The following is an 18,314-nucleotide window of genomic DNA, read 5'->3' as shown; positions in this document are numbered from 1 at the left end:
ACTGCTGCATAAAGAAATGGTTGATTTGTCAACTACTGCCTGCATACTGCTTGCTGTTTGTCACTGAAGCCAAATTACCTTTTTTACCCTGCTCCCCCTCTCCTTTCATACTGCTCTTGCAGGCTTAATTAGAAGCATTGGCTGCAAAAGCATTAGTTGGGTAAATGGGTTTGCAAGGACGTGTGTGTTTGGCTCCTGGAAACAACAGAAAGCAAATGAGTATCCTTTTGTTTTGTGAGCTTTGGCTAAAAAGGAGCAGAGAAAATAAACTGTCTTTAGTTATGTAAGATGCCTTTCTGCCACAATTCCTAGCTTGCGTTTCCCACAGGAACTTGGCACAATTGTTGCAGGGTCTTGTTCTCGCAGAACATGCACTACTGTGGTTAAGAGTATCAGAGAAAGTTTAAATGCTAACTTGACATTCTGGAATTCATTCTTAATAAAGGGAGTTCGTGATGTGTTTTGTTACCTGTAAGCATTTGAAGCATATGTTTGCTAGTGAGAATATCGATATAAAGTATGTTCCTGTCCAGCGCTGAGTTGATTATCTGATGTAACATCTGGAGTTCGTGGTGGGATGGGTGAGTTAGGTTTGTTTTGTGAACAGATGCTTAGTTGCAGCATGCATCAAGTAAGCCAATGCAAACTCTTCTGCAACTGGTGCTGTAGATACTAATCATTGTGTGTGCAACAGAAAATGGCCCAAGTGAACATAAGACAAATTACAGGGTATTTTCCTAAATTAAAAAGAAAGGCAAGTCAGGAATCAGTGACCATGCTAACCAAGCTGGTTTCTTGATTGTCCAGGGGTAGTAAAGCAAATGGGAAGAGCCTGCAAGACTGTAAGACTGCAAACCCTCCACTAAGAACAGGGGCCTCTCAGCCTTATAAACAAGTCCTGTAGAAAGAAGTGGCAGCACAGAGTATGCTGTGAGCAGCTTCTGCTCTGCCTTGTGAGAGGGTTAAAAAAGGCTCTGCGGAGAAATGCTAAAGCTAGATGTATCAGGGGAGCTGTAACTGCAAGGAATTTGCGGCTCAATTCCCTTCCGAGGAAAGGGGAGTTGGTTGTTAATGGGTTAAAGGAAAGATTTGGTTGAATGTATACTCAGGGAAGAAACTGTGTTGGGTAGTTGCTGGGATGTATCTTAACTACCCTTGCAACAGTTATCACAGCATGAATATATTTTACATGAAAAGATGTTACACTGTTCCCACAAGGAGAGTTTTCCTGCTATAATTTTGTCTTCTGTATTGATTAATAGGTAAAAAATATAAAGAAAGGGAAGGAGATAACCACACAAAAATGAAGTGTGGTGAGCAAAAGGAGCTGCTGAGAAGAGATAGTTTCCCAGAGTAGTGTATTGCTTAGGCCTGAAGGTTGTGGAAAAGACAGGAAAAATGAGGGTGGAGCCCTGCAGGACCCTTTGGTACTTCTGAGTAATTCCCTCTTACTCAAATTCACTTGAAAAAATGGAAGGAAAGGGTAGGGGAGGGCAGGCTATTGGAAACATGCCCCCCCCCCCCCAAAGAAAACAAAACCCAAAACATAAAACTACAGGATGTCCAGGTTTGCAGCTCACTCTTGAAAGGGAACCTTCCTGTATTAGACTTGCACTGCAGAGCACATCGGGTGCTTCAACACAGTTCCTTTCTGGAGGAAGCCAAGAGAGATCCACCCATAAAGTGTGCTCCTCAGTGAGCTCAGGCTGAGCAGGGATGCAGAGGGATGAGTTGGCTGCAGCACCACAACCTTGATGCATGCCTAGAAGGCTCATGCCATACCCCCAGAGAATGGCAGTGAAGATTTCTCTGAGAGCAGGGACAGGCTTGCTTTGCCTGCTGTTGCACAACATCCATCACTGCCTTTGGGTTACGGCAATACAGGTGCTCTTCAGCATACTTATGGTTACCACTATCCCCAGTCTGTGCCTGGAGAGCAGGTCTTCTGTCCCCCGTTTCTGCTGGAAGACGTTTCTGCTGCTTGATGCCTTCCTGGCCCCCTTTTAGCAGCCAATTGGCCCTAAGCCCACAAGGGTTTGAGAGAACAGTACAGCTGCAGAACAACAAGAGATTAATCAGCAGTCAGCTTTTATTTACAAATGTCCGAGATATATACAGCAAGATTTGCCAAACCTAGTGGAGGTTCTGAATTTCACAGCAGCACATAGAGACTCAATGACATAGAATCATTAAGGTTGGAAAAGACCCTCAAGATGATCTAGTCCAACCATCACCCTACTACCACTGTTACCCACTAAACCATGTCCCTGGTGATCAGCGTAAATATTCTGAATTCATGTATAGGCTGGCAGCTTTGTAGACCAGGTCTGAAAAGAGTATCAATTGTGTCAGTTATAGGAGAAGTGGTAGAGATCCTGTTTGACAGCCATGAGCAAGCCAGGGACTCCTCGTCTACCCCCAAGTCTTGAAGAAAACACCACACTGGGAATAGCATCTTTGGAGGCTGGGTGGGGAGAAGGGATGGTTCTAAGCAGACGGGCATCTTGGAGGCTCCAAATTCTGGTGTAGCAATCCTGACCAACTGGAAAGGAAGGACACCAGTAGTCAACATCACACAAGAAGTACTTTACATGGCTCTGCAAGACTATCATCAAAGAAGCAGAAGGTGGTCTACAGAGAAAGCGTAACCATTTCTATACATCCTGCAGGCAAAGTGCTTATCCATACTTTACAAAACAGGATACAAAACAACACTGAATACTGCAAAAGTGGCAAGAATACGCATTTCTTATTAGGTAATAAGAGGTATAATAAATCAGTATTTAGAATGTTTTCCTCATTATTAGGCAAAAAAAGCGGATAAAAACCCAGCTTGTCAAATTAAGAAGAATTATTCTCATTATTCCATCACTTATTGAAAAATCCAGGAACAGCAGACACTACATGTACAGTGACTTCAAGTCTAGCTATATTATGAGGATTTAGGAATTTTGCTTCATTTATTGTTACCTTTCCTTTTTGGAAAAAAAATCTCAAAATGTAGCCAGGAGTATTCAAAATAACCCTGAGTGACAGAAAATTTACAGGGAGTTCTGCATATGTGCCAGCACTTCAGTCCATCACCACACTACGACCTGTAGCATCAAAGAAGCCTATACATGGTCTTTAGTCTCTATACAGAGATATTACTTCAAGTCTCCTGTTAACACATTGCTTCCCTGACCTTCAAAATCCAGTATGTTCTGCTCTACTCTTGGGCCGCACTGTGGAAAGGATAATGGGACTTCCTGAACATAGTGGATAAAGCACTTGAGAGCTATGCAGGAGTGATTACAGTAGGTGCGCATCTGTAATATTTTAGTTTTTGCTTTAGATGTACTGTAATCACCTACAAAAGTTCTGCTGAATTTTGAAGAATTAACAGCTTTACTGCTTGCAACAGCTGCAGCTAAGAAACACTCTTCAAGCATAAGAAAATCACTGCACTTACAAGTAGAAGAGAAAAAGTCAACCCACCTGCTGTAAGAAGTCCTTCCTCCTCATTTACATGCAAAGGGAGGATAGCATATTCATTGTGATGACCTTGGTACTGTTTCACACACTTTGCTGTTCTCAGGTCCCAGAGTTTTATCTGAAAGTTGAAGTAATTTTTCACACGAGGATACGTTAACAAAGCAGAGATCACTTGCTGGTTGGTAAATAAGTGGATCTAGTACTGATGAGCAAAGACAGCCCCTGTGGGGAACTACCACCCAGTTCCATACCACTCTCCAAAGAACAGCCATCCACCCTCAGGTCCGGAGTAAGTGCGTCATTGCCCAGATACTGAAAGGAACTAACTGTCTATCCCACAGCAGCAGAACTGTACCTTCCCAGCCATATCTGCTGCCATCAGGTAGTGTTCAGCCTCAAGAAGCCGAATAGATGTAACTGCTGAGTCATGGAAGAGGCGGATTGCTTTCCAGCTCTGGCCCTTGCGGTTGCGTTGACGCACATCAATGCTGAAAATCTCACCTGAACGGCAGCCATTGTACAGCATTGGGGTCTGGAAGAATCCAAAAGAGGGGTACTGCGTAGCATATGAAAGGACCTTATAACTTACAGAGAAAGTACCTACGTCAAGCTTTTGAGTTCACTGGTGTAGTTGTCCAACTATTTTATTAACACAAGCATTAGGAACCAGAATTTTATTACACAGTGCAACATTTTTGAGCCAACTCATTAGTTCCATTCAAACCTCAGTTTATTTTTTATTTATATATATAAATATATATATAATATATAAAAATTAAAAAATATTATATATATATTTATATATATTTTTTATTTTATTATTTACCTCAGTTGTAAAGGTTCATCTAGGTTAGCAGGAACTTAGTCTAACATAACAGCAGAATGGGAACTGGAATTCTCATGTTCTGATTTGACCCCTCTCACTACATCTTTGTGAACAAGTCAGCTATAAAATTCTAATTGTTTTCTTCTTGATGGAGACAATACATAAAGTGTTAATGAAATTAGGTCATTTTGAAAAAAACAAAACAACCTACAATGCATTATTACTGTGCTCTTTGTACTTCCATCATTTCCCTTTTACATCCGAATATTTAACAAAAATACCCCCAACACCACAGATGTTGAAGTCAGTTAATTTTTTCATTGCTATTCCACTGCGTGCCAGCATCAGACCACATCAACTCTGTTACAGAACAGCTATCGAACAATAACTGCTGCCATCATAACCTTATCTACAACATGATGAGCCCCATCAACAGACAGTACCCACTAATGACAATGCTCTGAAAAAAAAAAAGCGTGTATGGTTCTTTCTACCTGTGTGGCAAACTGTTGTGCCAAGACATCGCTACTGGTTCCAAATGTCTGTCGATGCCCTGTCACTACATTGGTCACGAGAACTCGTCGTGTCAGGCCTAAAGGAGACAGATTATGTTCGTTTAGTTGTACTTTGAACTGCAGGAGGGAGATTAATGCAACAAGTTTTTCCTGCTGAGACAAAAGTGGTCGCTAGCCTTGCAGATCACCTGTGCTGAAGCAGTTGTCTGCTTGTGGATTCAGGCACCAAGCACAGGACCAGGCAGTAGATATCTTGAAGCTGCACAGCATTCCAGGTCGATCTCCTAAGAGAAATAAACACCACATGAAGCATCCATAAAATGTAAGGACAGGATGATAACTCAGGAAGATTCTCTGGACTTTCATGCTTCTTTGAACATTGTAATTAGAAGCAGAGACAATGATACCCAGTTAATATTCCTGTGCTACTCAAGAGACATGAAACAAAAACGGGACTTCACCGTTGTAAGCTGAAGACTTACAGTCTATACATATACACAACTGTGAAATTTATTCATTAGTCAGAGGGCTGACCATGATAGTAAAGATCAGAGAAGAAGAAAGTAACACTTGCCTTACAGCACTAAGTAAGCCATTTTTTAAAGACAAGTGGGCTGGAAACACGGAACATTTTCTTTAGAAGCTGTAGTTCAGCCAAAGCCTAACTTAGAAGTTCTATAAACAGTGAAGATGGAAAAATTAAAAAAAAAAGTAGGGAGGGGAAAAAAAAAGAACTTAGATTAAATTAGTACTGTCTCTTCCCTGCTTCTCCTGGCCTGTGTTTTTAAAACAGTTTTTAGTGAAGTAACAGCACTCTAGGTTTGAGTCTTACTCATGTAGCTCCTGCACAAGGCCTAACAACGCATGTACTTTAAGTGCACAGTTTTCACTTACTTTATGGCATGTCTGCCACAATCACACAGATGTCAGGCAGCACAGGTGACATGTCTAAAACCATGCTGCAGATGGGGTAGGCTTTACTTTTGTTTTGAAGGTACCAGCATGGCTGCTGTCTCCAAGAACACAGAAAAAATATAAACAATACAGCTACAGCCATCAGATTTACGATAAAGGATTTTCTAAATCAATCATGCTTACACAAAACTAAGCACGATGTCTAGTACAAGGAGCCATGAGCTGAGACATTTACCAGCTTTCCACCTATGATTAATCCACTGAGCATAGGGAGTAGCTACTGTGATAAAGTATCCTGAAATGATTCTAGTGAGTCTATAAGGAAATTTGAGTACTTCTTGTGTGCAGCTTCTGCATGTTACTTAAAAGGCCAAGCTACTCATATGAATAATCTCAAATGTTTACTTTACAAGCAGGGCGTTCTCCTGCCAAAGCGTAACATCAGCAGAAGCTAAAAATAAACTAGTGCTTTGAGTACTGCTTGCTAATTAGTTCTTAAGGTAAGTTCTTTCATCTGTTCATTTCTTATACTGCTCAGGACTTCCTAGATTTATTTTTTTTTTGTACAAGAATACAACAGGCCCACCAACTACTGAAATGTGGACATCTTTCCCTTGTACTCTTTGCACTACTGTAAACTACTATCCAAAATTGGAAAAAAAAAAACATCCTACCTGGGTTAGTGCTGCTGAACAATGATGCTGGAAGCAAACTGGCACAGCCTGGAGTTTCTGCGATTCCCATGAGACACAGCTTGCTGGAGTGAGTTAAGGAAAACAAAGATTTTTTCCTAGAATGGAACAGGCTGCCTAATATTTATAGCTGGGAAAAGTAAGATGCTCTGACACAGTTGTAGTTCATAACGCTTTCTGTTCAGTAATGTCTTCCAAGAACTTTGTTGTGCCTTACGCTTCATAATTAAGTCTTGACACTTCCTTTCTTTCATAGGATGAGCTAGAAAGAACACAATTGTGTATATGTATATAGACCATATATGCCGATGACACAGCATTAATATAGAATTGTTTTGATGGAGATGAGCTGGAGAAAGGGTTACATGCACTGGGGAGGCAAGGGTCAATTTAGACTGCATTAAAATAATTCCTAAAAATTATAGTGGGTATAAATAGGTTTTGAAACTGCTTTTCAAGTTTAGTGTGGTAAATCTATGTCATGGATAGGAAAAAACATTGAATAACCTAACTAATCCCCAACTCCTAACCATCTCTAAGCAAGACTGATGAATTCCTGCCACCTTCTGGATCAGTTCTGAATTGCATTGCTTTTCCCATGAGCTATTACATACCTATCAGTATCCCTTCCTCTTTTAATAGCCACTTTTAATGCCACTTCCATAGACCTTCCATTGCTTGCCATCTCCCACTTTAAAATTCCATTTTGTTCCTCTCTTTTGTGACTCTGCGTTGTCCATTTCTGCTTCCTTTACTACACATCAACTTTCCTTTTCTTTTGAGATAAAGCTGCAGGACATGCTCTGGCACTGAGCTCTGCCACTTTGAACGAATTGCTGCTCTTCTCCTCTCCCCTCCAGTCAACATGGCGATGGTTTACAACAGAAACCAAACAACACCCTTTCAAAGAGCTCCACTTTTTAAAAAAGAAAGTTAGTTGCCTTAACTCTCTTTTGTTGTCGCCCCAGCCAATTTCTAATCCTTATACCATCTTGCATACAGCATCTGCACTATTAATGAGGTGGGAAGTCTCCAGGGCAGGAAAAGTACCTAATTTTGCCTTTTATTACACTGGAACAAAACTCCATACATCTGTCTCACTAGCCCCAACAACTTCCAATTTTATTTATTTTCTACAACTTTCCCTGTCTTCTAGAAAAGAAGATTTTTGGGGCAACTACATGAGATGTCTTTTGAAAATTTTATGTTCTGTGCAGCATGATGCAGAATAGTCAAAGCAGCACTGACATTTTGCTTTTTTAAAAGGATATAAAACATGGGAGTCTGGATGAGTCAGTGATGCCCAGCACACAGAATTCACCTTCAGACACAAGAAGACATACTGTTTGTGTAGACCTCTTACTCAATTCATGAAAGGGCATTTCCATGCAAAGATGACATGAAACTACGCACTGGGCACACTTCCTTAGCTCATGCAATAGCATGGTAGCAGCACAAGTGCAGTTTATCCCTATTCTCCTCTTAGGTGTACAGAAGAGAGGGCAGCATTGAGAAGTCTGTCCAAATACGGACTAAGGCACCAAGCACATCCTATTATTTAAGGAATCATCCTTAACAGAATCTGAGCATGAAGAGATTACAGAAGTCTGTTTTAAATATCCTTTATGTATACAGATAAACACATGTTCCCAAAATTATTTTAAAGAAAGAAGCTTACAAATCTTACTTTCTCAACATAGTTTTTTCAGCTACGGCTGAGCGAAACCCTGAAGCGCTATCCTTGGAAGGTGATACTTCTACATGGTCTTCCGTTCTGATGGCAGCATAGCATTCCTGATAAATAATGCTGGTCCTCAGGACTGTCCGAGACAAGTTTACTGCTAGATTCTTCCTTTCTCTCCTACTAGCCCCTTCCCCTCATGCATTTCCCCACGTGCCTACCAAGCAACAGCATTTTGAGAATGCAGCAATTGAAGGAAGCAAGAACAGAACACAGTACTTTGCGGTTCGTGAAGTAGAGGTTGTCATACATCTCTACAGTGAGAGACTCCTTCCCCAAACCACTGAGGTTGATGATTCCGTATTTACATCCTCCGTGCTCTACGTCATTGACGGTAAATATCCGCTCACAAGCAACATCTGCCTGTAAAATAGAAGCATCGTTGCACTTAGTGGAAACTTGCTGGAAAAAATGGCTTGAGGCAGCTGCATTAGGTCTAAAATGGAGAAACATGAATTGGTCACGTTAACACTATTAACTTTCCATTCATCCTTTAAACAGTGGTCAACACCTTTTTTAATGCAGATATAGAAAAAACATCATTAAAAAAGAAATTTATTCAGTCCTTAAACAATAATAAATATTCTTTCCCATTACATCAGATACTTCCTCTGGTTGTTATTATTAAGCACAGACTGGTATCAGTAGAGTACTCAAAGAAAAAACTAGTAATTAAATCTTATCAAAAGTGAATGTGGAATTCTATGCTGCTTAAGTGTAAGAGACTTTCCTCCTTCTGGATCACATCACAGCAAAAGGGATGCTGCTATATTTCAACTTTTATAACACTAAGTTTCCAACCCCGTAGCTCCAGCTACCTATGCAGTGCTCTGTTTATAAGGCTAGGAGCTGGTCCTCAAGAGCTTCCTACAGGAACTATGTTGTTTGCTCCAGAGACCTTTCCTGCACAAACACGTCACCAAAACCAGTAGAAACTGCCTGCAGAGTATGAGATGCAAAATCATTACAGTCATTTACATGGACTCCCTACACTACAGACTTCGCTATTCCCCAAGTTCTTCTCTTCAGTTTTCTTCTTCTCCCCCTTCAAAAAAAGACCATACTGATTGTCCACTCATTTCCTGTTTATTTCCAACAGGACATATTGATCAGCTCCCCAAATCAATTACATATCCAACCTTTTCATCATTTTCCTCTCTAAGGAAGGACAGCCTCTTCCTACCTGTTTAAAAACTACTGAGCTCAGATTTCGAGAACTGATACAACAGGAATAACGCACCTTTGAAAGCAAAATTTGACCTATAGGATTTGATTTCAAAATCCTCAATTTTCACTGAAGATAGATTTTCTTTATGTGAAAGGTTTAACAGTTGTCATAACATACCACAATTATTTTAAAATTGTTGGTTCCAGCAACCGAGGAATCTGGACTGTGAATTTCTATCTTCCTCCTCTGCATGCAGTTCACTTTTAGTTCATGGACCATCCTGTAAAAGCAGGCAGGGCGGGAGGAGAGAAGGAATTCAGGTAAGCCTAGGTTTAAGAATTGTTGATAAGATAGTCAGAACTGCTTCTCAGTCGCAGAAGATAAAATGCCTGAAAACTAGCATGCTACAATTTCACTTACATAACCCGTTCATTGAATTTCATCCCATCATTTTGAACCCCAGCACATCTCAAGTAGCAGGAACAACAACATAGCAAGCCACTAACTTGCTTTCTACACTGTTATTGAACTTGAGCACAGAGATTCTAATGGTGGGGAAAACGTCCACTTCAACTGAAGAGCACTAATCCAAAGAAAAGCTGAACTGTATTCATACAGCACTATGTGTCAAAACAGCATGTATTGGAAAAAAAATGTGAAGGTTTAAACTCCAGTTATCTGAGATTGGGAAATATCTTCCTCATCTGAATTCTCACCACTTTAGAGATTTGATTATAAAAGAATATAACTTTTTTGTTATTATAAATAATATGTTACTCTGTCCTAAGTGGAAGAGTGAGGAATGAAAAAAAAAACTGACAGCAATGGTTGTACAAGTAGCAGGATTTGATATTGCAAAGAGAAGACAATTCACATTATTGTACCTGCAATAGCTTGTGGAGCTGAGCAAACCTAGCTGCCTTTTCTGTAACAGGATGGATGAATTTAGTCCAGCCCTCGTTGTTTTCTAGAAGAGAATAAAATGAAAGTGTTCTCAGTTATTTTCTTGTTTATGATTCAACCGTGGCCATTGGTGTTTGATATTTGGGATATTTGGGTAACTTCTTTCTCTAGCTTATGTATAATAATGTTTTCAAGTCTATAAAAAGCATTTCAGCAACATTTCCCTGGTCTACCACAGTAAGTACACAAGAAAGAAGTATTCTTGTGAATCTACTCTTGTGAATTCCAGGTATCTCTATAAATACAAAAACTGGGAAAAAAAACACCCCTCTTATTTTTGCTTGACACAATCAACAGTACTAGCTTGAAGTGTGAAGTCACCCTGTGTTTTTACTCTAACACCTTAAATCTTATTACATAGCAAAGCTCTATCACCACAAGACTGCTATTAACATGCAGTCTTACTGCTGCACTAAGTTTCTTTTCCATTCATCACTTTTTAAAATTTCAGGTGAACACTTTATAAATACTAGGGAGAGCAAAGAATAGAGAACTTTGCAGAGTTAGGGATTAAGAAATCTTTTTGATAATGCTCTGTCAAAGTACTGAAGAGTCAGAACATTCATATTTAGGAGGCAGATTCAGATGTCTGATTCTATAACCAGATTTTGAGAAGAAATGTATATTCACTGTTCCCATTAGCAACTACATGGCCAGCAGCTGTATAGGATCTATGAAAACTAAACCTCTCATGGAAACAGCTTAAGAGAAACCCTCCACCACCACCACCATCCTTCCACCAAACAACAGCACTTTCATAATGAAGATGGAAGAGCTGAATTGCTTGTTGAAAGAACGAACTTGATTACCTAAGGAGAAAAATACTACACTCCTCTCCCAAACAAAAGCATATTTAAGCTGAGCTTCAGACACTGATTTGCCAAGTTATAAGACTTGGCTTTCAGGCAATTAAAGCCACCCTTGCTAGGTATTTTACCCAGGTTTCAGACATGTAGTATTGCTATCAACTCTGCTGCAGCACTTTATGATGAAAAGTATACAGGCTTTCCAGACAAACTTGAAAGCATAAAGATAAGACCAAACTTGATGTTACCTGTACAAAGAAAATTCTTCGTTACAACACTGTTTCCACAAAACATCGTTAGTATTATTTCCTCAGGGTCTAGGCACACAGCCTAAATATTTATTAAACACACAGAAAGCCTACAATTGAGATCCCACTTTGCCAATTCATGGCAGGGATCTGAAACCTGGCATCCAATGTCCTGCCTCAACTGTAATTGTTGGACAATTTGTTACTCTGAGAGTTCCTGTCTCTTTACAAGTTTTTTTTGTTGTTGTTTTAGTGACTTCCTTTCATTCCTGTGTGGAACAACCAAAAGACTTCAAGAAATATAAGTTCTCAGCAAAAAGAAATTTTTGCTTCTTCAGACAGCTTATGGGACTGTATCACAGTCAAAAAATCTAAGGATTTTAGCTCATCATCTGTCTTGAGACAGAACACAAAGGATAATTGCAATCTATTTCAGAACGTACCTTGTTTTGTTTTTCTTCCTCTTCTAAGAGTCTCAGTCTTTTACTCTCCATTGCCTTGTACTGAATACTCTCCTTGGTGAGTGGGTTGCAGTTATTATGTCCAGGCAGTAGGCGAAAATAGCGATTTTTTTCTGGGTCATAGTAAAATCCTGGAAGTTCTTTAAAAGGTGGCAAAAATAAGCAAAATCAGATGCATAACCAAATTTATTTGTTACTCTTTGACATCCTACATCTTCATGGAAATGTCAGACTCACAAGGCTCAAAGTTCTTGCTCATAGCTGGTCCCAAGCATGATAGGCAGACCGGGAATAGCTGGCAACCACTTAGAGGAAAAAAGGATTTTATTCAGAAGAGGTGAACACCAACATCTTTGAGGGTTTTTATTTAAAAACCTTTATCTACTACTAGAAACCGCGTTTGAAGTAACCTCTTTTTGCTGCTGCTTATAATTCAGCTCCTTGTCAGTATGTCTTAGATTTCAGCTTGGCAACAAACGACCAAGATTTATTCAACTCAAAAAAATGTAAAGTTAGTTGGTAAGAGCACGTTGCATGTAGTATACAAAATCTGTTTACGCAGCAATAAATGTTTTGAATGATATACATTATTTCCTAACAGGTTCACAAACTCTTAAGCACAAAGGAGTGATATACAAAAAAGATCACTTTACACTCTGGCTTTGTCTGTTGCTAAGAGGTTGTGGAGTCAGGGGTGTTTCAGGACTCTCCTGCTGTGGAGGTATGCATGTTCCCACAGGCCTAGCTTTTCCTAGGGATGTTTAATGAGTCAGAAAACCAGAATGCAAACGGAACATCATCTTTTATAGCATTGCTACTGCACCAAGTCTGGTTTTGCCAGTTGACTCCCTAATAATGAATGCACAGATGATTTAGCCAGACAGTATTTCTTACAGATTACAAATACACTGAAGGCATAGAAATGAATTTGTATTTTTCCAAAGTGGTGGATAGTTGTGTCTTTTAGAAGACTGACTAATTTGATCTACATTACTTTTTTACATACTGTCTTTTTATTTTTATTGAAAGATATAATTTATAACATCTTCAGCACATATAAGAAAGAAAAAAGTTCATATTCTTCCCAAACCAACATTTCTGGAGAGAAAAACAAAATTCTATTATTGTCAGTTTATAATAGCTTGGCTAAGCACACGAGTTTTCATACAAAAGATGGACTTCCGGGCCTGAAAGTGTTTTGTTCCTGCTCTCCAGATTTTTACTTACTACATCTCTTTAGATCACCTTTTCAGATACTAATTTTCTCTACAAACTTTACTGCTTATATCCATCCTTTAACACCGTACTATTAACACAGCTACTACCAATTTTTTTTAAAATAAAGTCAGCATACAGACACTGATTTTCTTACCTGGTACTACGGAGTTCTGTGTTAAACTGGATGAAGAAGGATTTCCACTGCTGCTGGGCTCTGCATTCACTGAGGTTTGTGGTTCCTCCTGTTCAGACCTTAAAAAAAAAAATAGTACTGCCTTCAAGACAGGCTCACAATTGCCCTACACATCTTTTCCACAAAGCCTCTTTAAAGCAACTTGTTAGTCACACTAATAGAGTGCAATTTTGCAGGTCTGCGATAAGCACACTGCGTATATCACTGTATGCCAACCTATGAAAAAGGAACAGTACAAACATTCAGCTTAAAAACCTCTCAAAAACACAAGAGATAACAGTATCTCAAAAGTCTTAATTACTTACTAAAACATTAGAGGTGGTTGCTGCTTCTGTATGTGTAGTTAACTCTTCAGCAAAAGATTAGTACTGGGCATATTACCATACCCTCTGTTTCAAAGAAAAGCACACCCTTGAAAGTAGGATAACACTTTAGAGCATAAAGTGAAAGAAATGGCATGGATTAAAAAAAATGATGTCAGGTCAAAAGTATTTTGCCATTGTCTTCATGACAGGAAGCTCACCGAGGAGCTTCAGAAGCATGCAAACCAAAGAAAAATTTCATGAAAACTCTAGTAAAGAAAAACTTTGTAATCAATATCACAGTAAAATAGGTAACTGCAGCTTTCTTCTTCTGGAAGCCATTTAAACAGGCACAGTCAGTGCTGAGGAGTGAAATTCCATTAGGATGTTTTCTGAATCGCCCATACAATTCTCACTTTTTGAGACAGGTCATCTTAAAAGCATTAGGCCAAAATATTTTTCACGAGTCATAATTTACTCAATCAAAATAACAAGGCAATTCTGGTTTTAATACCAGCTCTATTGCTGTTCAGTCACACAAGTTTGCAATTTTTAAAGAATGTAACTGATCTACAGGGGTGGGGAACCACCAAACTCAAGCACTTCAATTTAAAGCTTGTTAGTAAAATACTTTATTCTATATTTATGAATTAGGGACCATTTGCATTTCTAACGTTTTACACAACTAGAATCAATGGGGCAACTCATACGTGTGTGCATATCTTTCCCCGAAAATACTTTTTAAAAGAAATGCTTGTAGTATTAAAGGACTGGCCTGCTTTACTCCTGTAAGAGACCAATGAAAGCACACAGGAAAGAAAGAGAGCCATAAAAATAGCTGTAATACTGGTAAGTATAGGTTCTGAAATTTAAAGTGTCATTTTCTGAAAGTGTCAGTTCTCGAGGCAACAGATAATTCCTAAGACCTTGCCCCAGTTTCCTGATCTACGTGTGGCGTTATCACCCCAATACTCAACGTGTTTTTAAACTTTTAGAGAGATCCTTTGAGGATAGCTTTTACACCGGTAGTCACTGAGGCGTGAGATGAATGGCAGGGAACGGTGAGTACTTACAAACACTTTTCTTCTCACTGAACTATCTTTGCCTGCTGATGAAGGGTTCATGGCAGGAGACACGCCTGCAAAGACTACCTCACGGACCACATCTCAGTTTAAAATCCGCAAGCAGCCGCGAACGTGCGGTAAGTTTCCAGAACCCCCCGCAAGTAAGCACACCAGAATCACCCTCTGAATGTGCAGAGGGCAGCCCCCCGCTCCCACACAGCCACCGCCCCGCAGCTGTGCTGGGGCCTGGCACCCCCCCCCCGGCCCGCACCCCCGCACTTGCCTCTCGGGGCGGTGACCGGGCTGCCTGCGCCCGCGGGGCCGGTGCCTGTGCCCGCGAGCGCTCCAGCGCCGCTTCTCCTCGCCGCTCCAGCGGCCTCCCCTCATGGCTGCCTGCAAAGCGAACGGACACACACGCGCGCTCGGGGGGGAGGGGGGGGGGGCCGCCGTGTCAGCGCGCCTCCTTCCCCCGGGATTCGGCGATGGGAGCCCCGGAGGGGCGCCGGGCAGAGCGCCTCACCCCGGGAATAGGGGCGCGGGCGGCCCGGCAGCCACACGCCCTGACGCGGAGCCGCAGCCCACCCCCCCGGCCCCCCGACACCGCTTCCATCGGCCCGCCCGCCCCGATAGGCGCTCGTTGATTGGCCCTCAGCTGGCCCTGCCGCTTGACAGACAGCTCAGTCGCCAAATAGCAGAAAGCCAGGGCTCCGCCTGCCTCACTCTCTACGTCTCGAGGAGGGGCGGGAGGGAAATGGCGGCCGCCGGGAGAGCCGGGGCTGGGGGGTGAAGGCGGGGTGCCGTGAGGGGTGGGGTCGGTGCGCCCCGGGCTCTGAGGAGATGGGGGTCGCCGCAGCCATTTCCCTCAGCTCTGGGGAGGGTGGCTCTGAAGGGACCTCCCAGCTGGGGTCTCATAACGCTTAGGTTTATTTATTTTTTCTTTTTGAGCCGGGCAGCAAAAGTTTAGGTAGGTGGTGTCACGGCATCAGCACCAGGACTGCCAGCGGGTGAGGGGAGGAAGGAGCAGTCCTTGGCAGGAGGAGGGCGACAAAAAGGTGTAACTGCTGCCTCAGTGCCTTCCTGTAAGAGGCACAGCTCACTGTTCTTTGCTAAGGTTGTGCTCGAGGCTGGCTTTAACTGTTTTCCACCCAAACAAGAAGTTAGATTTTTCTTTTGTCACTTTGATAATTTTTAGATAAGAAAAACCCAATATTAGGAAAATAAGCAACAGAATTCTAACTTGTTTCTCGGAATGGTTACACCTTGCTCAAGCTTGCTGTGGTGCTTGGTGTGAGAGTAGCTTTGGGGAGATAATCAAGGAGTAATGACTTCAAACTAAACAAGGGTAGTCTGAGATTAGACATTATGAGGAAATCCTTTACTCAGAGGGCAATGTGGCGCTGGAGCAGGTTGCCCAGAGAAGCTGTGGATGCCCCATCCCTGCAGGTGTTCAAGGCCAGGCTGGATGGGCCTTTGGGCAACCTGCTCTGGTGGGAGGTGTCCTGCCCATGGCAGGGGGGTTGGATTTACACGATCTTTAAGGTCCCTTCCAACCCAAACCATTCTGTGATTCTTCCATTTGCTCTCTCTCACTCACTTAGCCTGTGTTTAAGCTCAAAATGCATAGAAATAAAAGTGGCCAAAGAAAGCATGTCTTTAAGGGTAGGAACGGTCAGAGAACTCACTTGTAGCTTGTATAGCTTGTGAACTCTATTTCTTTGCCTCTTTAAAAGGCAGAGGACCAGTGTGGTCTGGTCCTAAGGCATTTCTCATTGATTAGGCCTGTTTTTCAAGGTGGTTTAGCAATACTGGCTTTTCAGCTTCCAGAAGATAATTCTGAACTTTCACACGTTAACTGGAGGAGAGTAAAAGGCCCTATAGAAAGCTGCATGAGCAGCACTATCTGGGAGCTGTTAAGTCATTAATACTGTGAATGCCGTAGACTGGATCCAGAATGACAGTTTCGAAGGTATTGATACTTGATCATCTGAAATTTGATGATATGCATGTGGGCAGGAGTCTAGGAAATAGTTTTCCCTGTTGTTTCTGGCTCGTACATAATATTTCAGAACATCAGATGTTTTACAAGTAATGTTATACCTGTTTTTTTTCGCTGGCCTTATTTCAACTTTTTAATTTCTGATGCCAGTGAGCAGTGTTGAAGGTTTTGTGACCAATGCGCTGTTTGTAAGCTGCGGGTTTGACTCCACCGAGATAGAATTACCTTCGGGGAGAAGTATGATAAATGATCTGTTTTCTCACTTGTATTGCAAGCTTATTATAGAACCTTGTACATGTAAATAGACTGGAAGAGACTTCAGAGGTCACTGGGTTGCTCTGTGTGTGTATGTATGCATGCAAATAAAATATATAAAACAAATAAGACCCCCTTCCACACATATGCTTACCACCCCTCCATTGTTCCTTAGCAATTGTTTGTTTAATCTGTTTTAAGAACAGATTAACAGAAACAGCCTTTTTGTTCACTTTGTTCTGGTTATTTTATTATATCGCCCACTGAAAGATTTTTCAGATGTTACCTGAATGCTTAGTGCTGCAATTTAAAATCACTGTTGCTTTTCCTTATGACTTTCATGGATGTAGAAAACAATTTATTCCCTCTTATCTGCAACCGTATTACATATTTGAAAATTGTTTATGGTGTCCCACTTGAGTCTTTCTCTAGATTAAATGGTGGCTAAAGCATGCCAGTTCACTCAGATACTATGGATGACAACTTCCAGCTCCAGTCATTCTTGGTTTCTCTTTTGGACCCTTTCCACGGGGAACACAACTTCCTTTGAGTTGTGTTCCCCGAAAGTGGATTCAGCTGAGGCTTTCCTAGTGCTGAGTGTTGCAGGCTGTACTTGGGTATGAGAGCTGCGCGATGTTTTACAGTGGCCCAACTTTCACGAAGCTTAACGATCAAAAAGGAGGGGGAAGTTTCAGTTTGAGAAGTGTAGCACAAGCGGTTATTTTCAGTCTGACTTTGTGCAGTTGGCTGTGCTGGTGCTGTCGCTATTGAATGCTGCTCTTCTCAGGCCAGGTCTTGCACTGCTCTGCAGAATGCAGTCTGACCTCAAGTTCTGTTCCCCGTTTGCTCTGGTGTTTTTTTCTATTTATGTCACTTGGGGCTAAATCTATACCTGGGTAGCCCATTAAATGCATGCTTTCAGTCTGTACTTAATTTGCTAGTTAAGTTTAATTGTAAATTGTATTAAAACGTTCTGTAAAGAAACAAACTTTGTTATTCACACTGGAATTTATGCTTTAGGCATTGGGTTAGAATTATTGCAGTTCAGTGTGTTGTCTTTCAACTGAGCGTCAATACCTGAACCTGTGTCCATTTTAATAGTCACTTGTGAAAACTAGGGTTAGTTTGCACAAACGTCTTTTGTGCTGAGGATTAAGCTGTGTATTTTATCTCATACTTGTTGGGGGCTAAATGTATGTGGTCTGCTAGTTATAGCTTAGCTTACTCAAGGCAACTCATTAAGCTATGGTAACTGGAATGCGTACAGGGGCCCGCAAATGTGTAGGGTAATCAAAAGCAGGATTTTGTCTAATGGTGCAATTAAGCCTTAATTTAATTCCAGTGAAATCAAAGCAGTTATATTAAGATCCTTTGTAACCTTGTATGCCTTTTGCCTTATGTGCTGCAATAGTTCTGCAGCAATGCCATCGAGGACTTTAGATATTTTTGCATACGAAAGTTACTGCTTGACTTTATT

At 41.2% G+C, this 18,314-nt stretch overlaps 1 protein-coding gene across 2 annotated transcripts; it reads right to left on the bottom strand.

The window, feature by feature from the left end:
* Positions 1-2,071: 2,071 nt before the first annotated feature.
* DCAF4 (DDB1 and CUL4 associated factor 4) lies at positions 2,072-15,164 on the bottom strand. Of its 2 annotated transcripts, none has more exons than XM_035539900.2 (13): positions 14,870-15,164; positions 13,182-13,279; positions 11,792-11,949; positions 10,216-10,298; positions 9,509-9,611; positions 8,383-8,526; positions 7,694-7,743; positions 6,405-6,484; positions 5,004-5,099; positions 4,795-4,892; positions 3,830-4,006; positions 3,478-3,592; positions 2,072-2,542 (listed from the first exon to the last, which is right to left on the bottom strand). In XM_035539900.2, the coding sequence occupies exons 1-13, from the start codon at positions 14,971-14,973 to the stop codon at positions 2,349-2,351; spliced, it is 1,500 nt and encodes a 499-aa protein (XP_035395793.1). In that variant the 5' UTR covers positions 14,974-15,164; the 3' UTR covers positions 2,072-2,348. The 2 variants fall into 2 exon arrangements, with proteins under 2 accessions (XP_035395793.1, XP_035395794.1); XM_035539901.1 differs by lacking the exon at positions 14,870-15,164 and adding an exon at positions 12,047-12,114 and having other exon boundaries at positions 13,182-13,281.
* Positions 15,165-18,314: the final 3,150 nt, after the last annotated feature.

The sequence above is a fragment of the Cygnus atratus genome, chromosome 5 (assembly GCF_013377495.2).
Source record: "Cygnus atratus isolate AKBS03 ecotype Queensland, Australia chromosome 5, CAtr_DNAZoo_HiC_assembly, whole genome shotgun sequence".
Classification (NCBI taxonomy): domain Eukaryota; kingdom Metazoa; phylum Chordata; class Aves; order Anseriformes; family Anatidae; genus Cygnus; species Cygnus atratus.
The sequence above is the reverse complement of the archived record's forward strand: the minus strand, read 5'-3'. Positions and strand labels throughout refer to the sequence as shown.